The sequence below is a fragment of the Schistocerca piceifrons genome, chromosome X (assembly GCF_021461385.2).
Source record: "Schistocerca piceifrons isolate TAMUIC-IGC-003096 chromosome X, iqSchPice1.1, whole genome shotgun sequence".
Lineage (NCBI taxonomy): Eukaryota > Metazoa > Arthropoda > Insecta > Orthoptera > Acrididae > Schistocerca > Schistocerca piceifrons.
The window spans coordinates 164,541,158-164,554,132 of record NC_060149.1 but is presented as its reverse complement, the minus strand read 5'-3'; the positions used below and the strand labels follow the sequence as shown (position 1 = coordinate 164,554,132).

At 36.5% G+C, this 12,975-nt stretch overlaps 1 protein-coding gene across 2 annotated transcripts in view; it reads right to left on the bottom strand.

Annotated features, from left to right (window-relative positions):
• LOC124721651 (cysteine--tRNA ligase, mitochondrial) overlaps positions 1-12,975 on the bottom strand; it is a 99,312-nt gene that overhangs the window by 72,860 nt on the left and 13,477 nt on the right. The window contains exons 2-3 of one of the 2 annotated variants that reach the window (XM_047246718.1): positions 9,822-9,997; positions 2,036-2,331 (exon numbers count right to left, since the gene is read on the bottom strand). In XM_047246718.1, the coding sequence (XP_047102674.1) occupies positions 2,036-2,279 (244 nt within the window). In that variant the 5' untranslated portion in view covers positions 2,280-2,331; positions 9,822-9,997. The remainder of the gene's footprint in view (positions 1-2,035; positions 2,332-9,821; positions 9,998-12,975) is intronic. The other variant, XM_047246717.1, reaches the window with a different exon arrangement.

The window sequence follows — 12,975 nt, the reverse complement described above, 5'->3', positions numbered from 1 at the left end:
TCAAATTTTATAATCAGCAAGTTTTTCACTTACATGATGTGTCAGGAAGAAAATATTTCTAAAGATGAAGGATGGACATAAAATATTGTTGAAGAACAAAGGAATATTACAGTTTAACATTCAGTTAACAAAGAGGCTATTAAAGATTAATCATAACAAAATGGAGTGCATTCTTTCCAAAGAAACCAACCCCCACAGTTTGCCTTAGTTGATTTAAGGAAAATGCAGAAAATCAGAATGGCTTGGTAGGGATTTGAAACACACACTTCCAAAGGTGAGTTCAGTGCTTCACAGATGCTTGTTCAATTAAATCACAATTCAGAAAGATTTGAGCATCAGATGTGCATACAAAGAGTGACAACACTTGCAGTGTTTTCCAAAAGGAGCATTATCTGCTCCTCATTTAATATCCAAATTTACTTATTATAAAGTAAATACAATGCAAAATGATACACTAACAAGCATTCACTTCAGTCACTTGTACTATACAAAAACACGATGAAGATATCATATGTCACTGGTTAATGAAAGATAGATTCGCTGCCATAAGTAGATTTCAGGAAATAATTATGAAGTTTCTGGATTGTTGTGATGCTCATAACGTAATGCGGATAAAATCACCACCACTGCTATTAGCATAAGCAGAAGTGGAAGCAGCTGCAAGTTGTTATTCTTTCTCTAGTCAGCTCTTCACCAAACTGTCCTTCAATAATTAACAACAATCTGTTAGTATACCACAGTTTTTCAGTGTCCTATTTAAAACTAGTGGCAGCTAAGAGGTCAGATGCTAATGTAAACTACTGTAAAGTGCATAGTGCAGTCATGTTTACAGGCCACCTCCTGCCTTTGTAAGACAACAGAATTTAAATACATTCAAGGACTAGTTACAGTATGTTTAACTAGTACAACTCAAGGACAGTAAATATTAAAATAAGAGTAAGTATTAGAATACATTCACAGAAACCAAATTATTATAATACCAACTGTGTAGGAATTCAATAGGAGATGAATTATGAAAATTATTATTAATGTAATCAGTGTCAAAAAATTAAAATTATACTGTAAAGATTTAAGTGGAAGACAAATAATGGAAGGAGTAAAGGTAATCACTACGTCTTTCATCACGTGCAAGCACATAAATAACACTGAAAACATTTCCGAGCTTTTGGATAGTGTCTTTCATCAGCGTTAACAAAGAACACATATACATTTGCACTGCTATATTGCCCCAGCTGACGACACTGTCCTGGCACTGTAGCCAGACTAGGGTGAGGGAATAGTTGGGAAGAGCAAGAGATTTGACTTCAACGGCTGTATCACAACCTGTGGCATCTGAAGTGTCCCATCTCCCTACCTACCCCCTAATTACCAATTTCTCTGAATTACATAGATGAGAAATGTCCTTAATACACATCCCTTGAATCTCGAATCCCCCTACTCCTGTACTCTGTCTCCACTAGCCCCCTTCTCATACCCTCCTCTGTGCAAATGCCTTCCACTTCATTACACTAATCTAATGTCACACTTTTGTCTGGTCTCCCTCTTACCTTGTTCAAGCCCCCCCTCTGCCCCCCCCCCCCCCCACCGCTCTGCTCGTAGCCCACTCCATTACTTCCTCTACAAGTAACTTCCTCTGCCTGCCCAGAGCAGAATCACTGATGCCACATTCCTACTCTGTTCCTTTGCTGCTTTCCTCTCCAGGCCATCAACATCTACTCCCTACAGCCTTCCCTCCACTTCACCTGACATAATCCCCCATTCTATTGGACAGCAGTACTAGAAAGTGAAGTCATCAAGAAAAATATATATGTGTGTGTGTGTGTGTGTGTGTGTGTGTGTGTGTGTGTGTGTGTGTGTTTGTGTGTGTGTGTGAGCTTCAAATGAGAAAAATGTCTGAAAGCATGGTAACATTTTCAGTCTAGTTTCTCTATTGGTCCACTGTTAAGTGTCTCAAGCATGCGGTATATGTTTACCTTCACTTCTTTCATTATTCATAAAAAATATATTCTTAATGTTTTGTTTGGAAATAAATTACCATCACTGGTGATATAGCCATGCTTCTTTGTTAAAAGATTCTCGACAAATGCAATAATATGAGGTATATAATCAGTAACACGTGCTGTTATTGATGGCCTCTGAACATTCAGCTTTGTCATATCTTCAAAGAACTCATTCTCATAGTGCCTTGTCAGTGTCTTAATGTCTTCACCTTGCGAGAGTGCCATCTTAATTATTTTGTCATCCACATCTGTAATTCCCATAACAAAAACAACGTTCATTCCAAAGTGATTGGCTAATATCCTTCGTACAATATCAAACCTCACGTAACAGCTGCAAAGAAAGAAAAAAAAAGGCAATGTTTAGTGCCTGGAATTATGTACAATAAAAAAAAAATCACAGGATTGTTAGAATTGTAAGCTGTAAATTAAATCCTAGTTTGGGTGGCTCAAGTGCCTTAATGATTCAGATCAGAATACCATAGGTGTAACCATAATAGTAGGGTACCTGCAAAGAGCCAGACAAATATATGATTTCTGAAGAGGGGGCAGCAGTCTTTTCAGTAACTGCAGGAGTTACAGTCTGGATCATTGACTGACACTAGTTAACATTGCCTTGCTATGTTGGTACTGTGAATGGCTGCATGCAAGGGGAAATGACAGTTGTTATTTTTTCTGGGGGCATGCAGTTCTACTGTACAGTTTAATGATGACAACATCCTCTTGGGTACAATTTTTATGCTCCACACATTCCTCCATTACCAAATTGATGATGTTAGTTAAATCACATCATAAATTTATTTTCTCCCCAATCTGATATTTTAATTCTTCATTAGAGATACAATCTACTCATCTAATCTTTGGCACAAGCCTGTAGCACCCCATTTAAAAAGCTTCTATGCTCTAGGGCTACAATGTGGCAAAATATCTTGAGAAAAGTCTTTTTAACATTTAGATTTACAGTAAATGTTAACAAATTTCTCATTTTCAAAGATTGTTTTTTTGCTACTGCCAGTGTACATTTTATATCTCTACTTTGGCCCTCATCACTTTGCTGCCCAAATAGCAGAACCCATCTACTGCTTTGGTGTCTAATTTTCTATTGTAATTTTGGTCTGCATCACCTAATTTAATTTTACTGGATTCTGTTGTCCTCTTTTTACTTTTATAATTGTTCATCTTCCAAACTCTTTTCATGACGTTATAAATTCTGTTCAACTGCTCTTCCAAGTTCTTTGCCATCTTTGATAGAATTAAAATGTCAATGGTAATCCCTAAATTTCAGTTCCTCCTTGATTTCCTTCACAGGTTTCTCAATGTACAGATTGATTAACACTGGGGATAAATTACAACCTGGTATCACCCCCTTTCAGCTACTGTTTCTCTTATAACTATAGTCTGCTTTCTGTACAAGTTGCAGAAAACCTTTCGCACCCTGCATTTTATCCCTGCTATCTTCAGAATTTCAAAGAGTGTTTTCTAGTCAACATTACCAAAAACTTTCTCTAAATCTACAAATGCTATAAACATAAGTTTACTTTTCTTAACTAATTTTCTAAGATAAGACATAAGGTCAGTATTGCATTGTGTGTTCCTACATGTTTCTGGAACCCAAACTGATTTTCCCCAAGGTCAACTTCTACCAGTTTTTCCAGTCATCAGTCAATATTTCATGTTAGTATTTTGCAACCATGAGTTATTAAACAGATGGTTTGATAATATTCATGCCTGTCATCACCTACCTTCTTTGGAATCAGAACTATTATCAGTATATTCTTCTAGAAGTCTGAGTGTACTTTGACTGTCTCATATCTTTTACACCATGTAGAATAGTTCTTTCATGTCTGCCTGTTCCAAAGATCTCAATAATTCTGAAGGAACATCATCTATTCCAGGGCCTTTTTTTTAACTCAGATCTTTCAGTGCTCTGGCAAATTCTTCTCACAGCATCATATCTCCCACCTTATCTTGATTCTTCCCTTTGTATAAGACTGTCATCAAGTTCACTTCCCTTGTATAGCCATTCCATATATTGCTTCCATCTTTCAGCCTTCCTGTCTTCGTTTGGTGTTAGCTTGCCATCTGAGCTCGGAATGTTCACACAAATGCTTCTCTTTTCTCAAAAGAACTCTCATATTTTCCTACTGGATGCAGCTATCTTTTAAACAGTCACACACTCTTCTACAGCATTACATTTCTCCTCTAGCCATTTCTACTTTGCCATTTTCACTTTCTATCAATCTCAGTTTTAGATATCTGTACCAATTTTGTGTGCTTCATTTGCTGCATTTTTATATACTTTCCCTTTTCAATTAAATTCAATACCTCAAATGTTACCTAAGGCTCCTGGCTCTTGTCTTTTTGACTATTTGATCCTCTGATGTCTTTACTATTTCATTTTTCAAAGCTACCGCTTCACCTGCTATAACATATTCCTTTCCCCTGTATCCGTCAATCGCCAAATGCTTCCACTGAAACTTCCCACAAATAGAGTTTTTTTCCATTTATCCAAGTTCCATCACCTTCGTTTTATAACTCTCTCAATTTCTTCAGTTTTAAGCTGGATAAATTATGGCCAGGGTTCATACCTACCCCGGGAAATGTTTCACAGTTTAAAATCTAGTTTTGAACTCTTTTGTCTTACCATTACGTAATCTGTCTGAAACCGTCCTGGCGTCTTTCAGTCTCTTCCACGTGTAAAACCTTCTTTCACGGTTCTTAAACCACATGCTAGTGATAATTACATTTTTTACTGAGCAAAATTCTAACAGACAACTTTCCCTTACATTTGTTTCCCCTACCATTTTCCCTTCTCTTCCTGTTTCTACTGTAGAATTCCAGTCTTCCGTCACAATTAAATGTTCATTTCCCTTCACTATCTGAATAATTTCTTTTATCTCATTATACATTTCTTCAGTCTCTTTGGCAACTGCAAGACATTGGCATGAATACTTGGACAACTGTGGTGGGTGCTGGCTTTGTGTCTGTCTTTGTTATGGTAATGCATTCACTATGCTGTTATAGTAGCTTACTTGCATTCCTATTTTCTTGATCATTATTGCACCAACTCCTGTATTACCACTATATCATTTTCTGTTGGTAACCCTGCATTCATAAGACCTAGAATTCCTGTTTTTTACACCACTGCACTTCACTAATTACCACAATATCGAACTTAAGCTTATCCATTTCTCCTTTTAAATTCTCTAACTTACATACTAAATTAAAGGATCCTAATACTCCATGCTCCAGACCGCAAATTGCCAGTTTTGTTGTTGGGGGACTATTTTACCGATCATACTCACGTCATTAGAGTGAAACAGTTTCCTTAAATTCACTGCAGAGCAATATTTTAGATGTAGCTCTATATTAGAATTTCTCTTTAATGATAACATGTTCACACTGACACAAGACTGATGAAACCACACTGATTTTGGGTGATTTATTGAAGACTGAGATTAAAAATGTCTGATTCACTGTATTTACTTAGCAAAAGACTTATATTTCTCTTTCACTTGTGTCCCATGTACTTATTATTTTAGATTTTAAATCACAGCAAACATAAACTCTTGAACACTTCCTTGATAAACTATGCATTCAGCCTTTAGAAGGGTACAACCTGAGGGATGAACAGAATCTGAGGAGAAGTTGAGTTTAAGACACATGTATGACATAATAACAACACAGGCATTCAGTGGTAGAAGATGCTATAAAACTCATCAGAATTAAGTGTTTTTGATTGCACATTGAGATGGGTGACAAACAGCACTGGGGTGTGTCCTAGCACGGCTGCCCACAGGGTTGGCTGTTTCACTGGTAATTGCTGCCGGGAAGGGCCTCTATGGCCTATATTCTCAGGGATGATCAAATTTGTAATTGTTTACAACATTTACTAATGATGATCTGCTGGCTTTGATGAATGACTGACTGGCTAAAGGAAAATGTGGAAAAGGGACACACTATTCAATGAGCTGAATCAGTTTCCAAGGAAAACAAAAAAAGGAAAAAAGAAATTATAGGGAATGAGCAGCAGTGGTAAATTAAATACAAATTAATTTGAAATTAGTCAATCAACTTAGATTTAATTTGGAATAAAATATGGACAATAATGAAGTAGACAGTAGTAGTGAGGAAAATAGAAACACTTCAGTTACAAGAGAAATTCTAATTAGGACAGTATAACATGGAATCTGAATCACACGTTGTTCCTGCTGAATTTTGACACAGATGAGAGGTCAAAACTAGGGATTCAATCTCATGACTTTTCATTTCCAAACATGGGCTTTATCACTACTCAAACAGGCCTAACAATTACTGATTATTTATTCACTTAATATGCATGTGTATAATATGAAACTGGAAAGGAGAATGATGCACTTTTTCATGTGTGTAGATACACACACAAAGAATACTACTTGTCAATTTATGTGTAAATGTAAGAACACCAGAAAAATCACCCTTGGAAGACATCATACCAATACCACGTAGCTTTGTTAATGGTCTCAACTTCAAAAGTAAGAGAGAGCACAAGGTTGTTCAGGTACGCCATATCCAGTTGAAGCCAATCACTGATGATTAGATCCCGTAGACCCACCAAAATGATGGAATACTGACTGCTAGATTTCACTCACTGTTCTAAATACTTCCACACATTTTCTGTGGGGTTTAGATCAGGAGATTTAGGGGGTCAGTTGAGGTGCAACAGCATGCCTGTGTCTATAATTCCTCTGTCTTGTACTGAAATATCACAATCATTCAGGCACAGTCCCCCTAATCAACATAAGAAATCTGCCAAGTTCTTAATGTGATGCTCACACTGACCTATCAGTGGACTCAACCGACACCTCTGAGAAAACAATGCCAGCCAGCAATTTTGCTACATCATCATGACATCACGTGAAACAGCCCACAGCTAAAGAGTATACTGGTAATATGGCAATAGTATTTTATTGTGAGTGGATTGCTGTTGAGATGTAAGTTACTGAAACTGTTGTTCTTACTATACATCTCTTCCACCAGCAGAAAATACTTGCCTTCCATCACACTATGGTGAATAAGTGTTGTGTACAAGACTGTATTGACAGTTACTGATCTGGGGAAGAAATATCTGTGTTCAAATTTTTAAAGAACACCAAACTGATGAAGAAGTGGACTCATGCTATTTGACAGGAGATCTTCAATCCATCAGAACATTCTGTGGTAATCACTATGAAGTTATATTTATAACAAAAAAGCAAAGTTAATTTCATTGTATATGAGTGGTACATAACAATAAATCATAACCCCAAAGGCTCCATTATCACTGCACAGTTCCACTGAAAGTGTTGAGCAAATGACTTATATAGTTCAGATTTAGTGTGTTTCAATAAGTATCAACTTTACAGTACATAAGTTACATAAGACTATTATTCCAGCATATCGACAAGCGACAGCATGAAAATGAACACATGAGCAGAGAAGGCTGTGAGATGACGACAGCCAATAGCCCGCTGACTAGGATTGCACTACGACAGGAGCAGCCTCTATACAAAGATAATATAAGTGCCACTCCTGCCAGCCTCGTTGGGACAGTTAGAAGACGGACACTAGTGGAGCTGTTCTTAGAGAGTCATATTCATTATTTGCGTGGACATTGTAGATAGTGAAGGACACTGACTTTTTCGCATGTTGCCCCTCGCTTGTGACAACTCGTTGTAAATCCGAAGTTAAGTGTTGTCAATCTTCTTTATTGTAATAATAACTATTAATGTGATTTGCTTGAATTGTTGTATAGCTATCAGGAAAAGCAGCATCCTTTGGGCACCCTGTAATAGATGAGTGGGCAGGACCCCACAGCTATATGTGACACTGTAAACAACTTATTTAATGAAAACTCCCTACAGTAATTACAAATGTAATTCTGGCATACCTAAATTTTGGTCCTAAAGTGTTCTGTTTGATGAATAGTTTTTTCTGCATTATGAATAACTAAATACTTTTAAGGTAGTCGTAGTGCTTTGCTATCAAAGGTGTACTGTAGGCTTTCACAAATGTGAAATCTTTACAATCAGATGATGTGCAAGTACAATTATTTGATTGAAATTTTTTTCTTTTTCTTTCTTTCCAGGTTTATCAAGAACACTTTATTTCACGTGATCTAATTCATCAAAGCACTGCAATTGACAGGAAAACAGGGAGAATATTAACACGTCCTTCGGAGAACCCCGGTTTAAAGAAATTGCTATCCCTTGTATATTAGCAAACTATCCCAGTTATTTGAGCTCAAGACAAAATATTCAACAAGAACACCCAAGGCAAAGAAGACAGGGGCTGGAAGTGGCCATATGTGAAAGCATACCAAGAGCGTCTGCAAATAAGGGGGAAAAGGAAAATAATTTTCAAGATTATGATGAATAGTGAGAAAAAGTGAAAATGTTACAGTGAATAAACTGTGGAGTAAAGTTGTGAAGAAAGATTATGTACTGTTCCTGTATTTTAGCTTTGAGAAAACTCTGCATGATAATTTTTATATAACAGTTTGCAGAAACCTCAGTGTTAAACTGTATATGAAGGATGTAGAGACTGTTGCCAACACACTATGAAAGACCATAAGCAGTGTAACTGAAGCTGAAAATGCACTGAGGTTATGTACAGACTTAATTAGTAGCAGAAAGAGTGATTTACACATCCCAGTTATACTATCCCTTCTTGAAATGTTACCAGTCAAAAAAGGTAAGAAGAAGGTTGTTTCATTCATGAAGTCACAAACTATGCTGTCTCTTCAATTAAAGGCTCATCATAAATTTTATCCAGAGCTTTTGATTCTTTGTTCTATATTGTTTAGTCTTTCTCCACATGTTTACACATTTTTATGATCAGCTGGTTCTGTCATTAAACCTCATCCAAATGCATTAAGGGAGCTTAGCTGAAATATAAATGTGAACCCAAGTAATCCTAATTTATTAAGTCACTCGACAGAAGAAGTTTCACATTAGGAACCACATGATCTGATCATGACCTTTATGCTAGATGAGATTCACGCAAGCCATTTGTAGATTCGAAAGCAGGAAATATTAATGAAATGACTTTGGATACTGTAAATATGGCAAACAGTGCACATGTATTCATGATTCACAGTATTCTTTTTCCTTTCAATAAGGTAAATTTATTGCCTGTGAAGAAACAGAATGTAGAAAGCTTGTTTCATGTAGTAAGGGTATTAGCAGTATGTGTAGAAGCTGTTGGCTTTCAAATTTTTTCACTTGCTGCAGATAACAATCCCATCAATAGAAAATGTGTTACACATTTTGCAAATCCACCACAAGACATTTTTGTGTACCCATCTCCAACAGATAGTAAAAGACCACTGTTTTTTTCTGCCCGACATTGTTCATATTTTTAAGTGCATAAGAAAGAGCTGGATAAATCTGAAGAACCATACACAAACACTTTGATATCCAGATTTGGTTAATCCTTGATAATCCTAATACTGTTAGATATGCATCTTTTGCTGCAATTAGGGAAGTATATGATACAGAAAGCCAAAAGCTGCTAAAATACAATTATGAAATGTCAGTGAAAGCTGTGTGGTGTTCCTCTTCAGAAAGGCAAATGCACAGAACTGGGAGGGTATAGCTAATATATAAATTTGATTAAGATCTGGATGGGCATTGTCAATGTTGAAACACATCTGAAGGGAATTCAGCATAAAGAAGAAATGCAGAAGCCTCTCATCAATAAAGCAGGAGACATGCATTATAGTTTCCTGGACACATTTATTACTTGGTTAGACAAATGGAGAAGTTTAAGCTCAGAGAATAGTATCAACTGTCACTAGAAACTCACATTTTGGCTTACTAATTATGGATTAATGCAGGTAACTGAATACTGTAGTAAGGAACTAAACATATGTTATAAATTGCCAAGCAAGTTCCATACTGGTCCTCTGGAAGCAAAAGTTGGTCTTCATAGATAATTATTGAGACGTCAGTGTTATATCTCATTTAGGCAGTTGTTGGAAACTGAAAAGAAGTTAAGGCTCATGAGTAACTTAGAAATAACCAACAAAAGAAGTTGAGGAAGTGGAGAGATGCATATCTGTGATAAAAATACCAAGAGCAGTGTGTGTGATGTTAGTGACTTATTTTTTAATTTTAGTATCACTTATGGTAATAAAAAAAAAATGTTGAATCTGATTATCCAGTTTTAACATACATTGCTGGTTTCTTTTGTTACACATTGATAAGGAAATTTCAGTGTACAAAGTGCACAGATTTTTTTACTCTTGGTAGGTATACAACAATTTATAAGCAGTTAAATTTAATTAGATGATTGGACAGAGGCAGTTTTAAATTCCCACATGAATTTCCTGTGACAGTTTTTGCACACAGTTACTTGACTCTGCGAAGGTTGCTGGTAACACATCTCTTCATGAAGCTACTGAATCAGTGAGCAGTAGCAGCTGAACTCATTTTGAAAATAATTATGGATAATGATGTGATGTGTGCAAACTGTTGTCCTTGACATATTGTGCCAGAAATGTACAAGAAAATTATATAGACCACTGTAAATATTGTACCAAATAATTTTTACAAAAAGAAAAATAATGAAACTTCTGTACAGCCGCTTCAAGGCTCTAATAAGAAGCAGTTTCAAACACTATGCCACAACTTGAAATATTTTTTTTTTTTATTTTCATCTTTGTCTAATTGCTTTATCATTGCCTTTTGCATATTTCCACATATCCTGAATACAAAATGTTTTTACTCTTCAATGAAGTGCATAATGTGCTTAGTGATTAGTGTAAAATCAAACGTAAGTGCTGTACAGTGTTTTGAAAATGCTGGGAAACAAAGATCTGAATTTTCCTGGGCATAGTGTGACAATATTTCATTTTACTACTTAACATTCATTGCTTGCTACCTGTCACTAGCCTCCAGATGAGCCCAGATTAAAATGCTTTTACTCTTTAAATGAATGATACTGTCCTCAGTGAGAAGTGTAACATCAAGTGTAAGTGCTGTACAATCTCCTGAAAATGGTAGAAACAAAACTCTGAATTTGTTGGCACAATTTGACATACACTTCCTGTTGAATGCTTAAAAAGCACTGTTTACCACATACCATATACTCATACTTCCAGATGTACTCAAAATAAATTACAATGACAAGCTGCACAGCAAGACAACTTACTGTCAGAGTTCCTTTGAATAATTGCTGCACTTATGGTGCATGCACATTTCAAGTAATTAATGCAACCTGACTCTCAGAGAAATTAGCTATACAAGAAATTTTTCAGTGTTTATATTTTCTCCCTCTCTCTGAAAATATGGCTAGTACATCTACATCTACATGATTACTCTGCAATTCACACTTAAGTTCCTGGCAGAGGGTTTATCGAACCATTTTCATACTGCTTCTTTACCATTCCACTCTCGGATTGTGTGTGGGGAAAAGGAACACCTAAATCTTTCCGTTCGAGCTCTGATTTCTCTTATTTTATTATGATGATCATTTCTCCCTACGTAGGTGGGTGTTAACAAAATATTTTCACATTTGAAAGAGAAAGTTGGTGACTGAAATTTCATAAAAGATGTCGTCGCAAAGAAAACTGCCTTTGTTTCAGTGACTACCACCCCAACTTGTGTATCATATCAGTCACACTCTCATCCCTGTTGCTGCCCTTCTCTGCACTTTTTCTATGTCCTCCGTCAGTCCTACCTGGTAAGGATCCCACACTGGGCAGCAATATTCCAGCAGAGGACAGACAAGTGTAATTTTGGGCTGTCTCTTTAGTGGGTTTGCTGCATCTTCTAAGTGTCCTGCCAACAAAGCACAGTCTTTGCTTCGTCTCCCCCACAATATTATCTATGTGGTCTTTCCAATTTAAGTTGCTCATAATTGTGATTCCTAGGTATTTGGTCGAATTGACAGCACTTAGATTTGTGCGATTTATTGTATACACAAAATTTATCGGATTTCTTTTAGTACCAATGTGGACGACCTTGCACTTTTCTTTGTTTAGTGCCAATTGCCACTTTTTGCACAAACAGAAAATCTCTCTAGATGATTTTGCAATTGGAATTGGTCGTCTAATGATTTTAGTAGATAGTAAATTATGGCATCATCTGCAAACAATCTAAGGGGGCTGCTCAGATTATCACCTAGATCATTTATGTAAACCAGGAACAGCAGAGGGCCTATGACACTACCTTGCGGAATGCCAGATATCACTTATGTTCTACTCGATGATTTTCCGTCTATCACTACGAACTGTGACCTCTCTGAGAGGAAATCACGAATCAAGTCACACAACTGAGACGATACTCCATATTCACGCCATTTGATTAATAGTCACTTGTGAGGAATGGTATCAAAGGCCTTCTGGAGACCTAGGAATATGGAATCAGTCTGAGATCCCTTGTCAAGAGCACTCATTACTTCATGGGAATAAATTTGTAGGGTATAATCAGTATCTTTCATATTAATAAACAAAACTGCATCTCTGTTAAGTAATTTGCTACTGGGCTGTTTTTATATAAACAACCAAGTTCAAATGGAAGGTGGATCATTAAGAACAATTTATCACTGTTAAATGAAGAATTCAAGCAAAGTGATTAGGCACTCCAGACACAATTTCTTTGCAGTATTTTGTGACTGAGTAATGAGCATCAGCAGGCTTCGTGATGTATCAGTTTATGTGGGTCACCAAGCATGGTGTCACAAATTTGTTGGCAGGCCTTATATGCTCGGTGGTGTCACCTTAACAGAGTAGCAAGGTGTACTGTCACATGATATGTCAGAGCATCAATGTTACTCACACTTGGCCTACAAGGAACACCTTCCTAATGGATCTTGGAAGACCATATAATCTAAGGGGGACACAACAATAATAATTAGGATTTTTAATAATCTCCTGTAACAAGGAACTTTTCTTCAGGAGCTTATTAGTGTTTCTCTCAACACTTTTCGCAGGGTCAGCATCGATCCAACGATATGC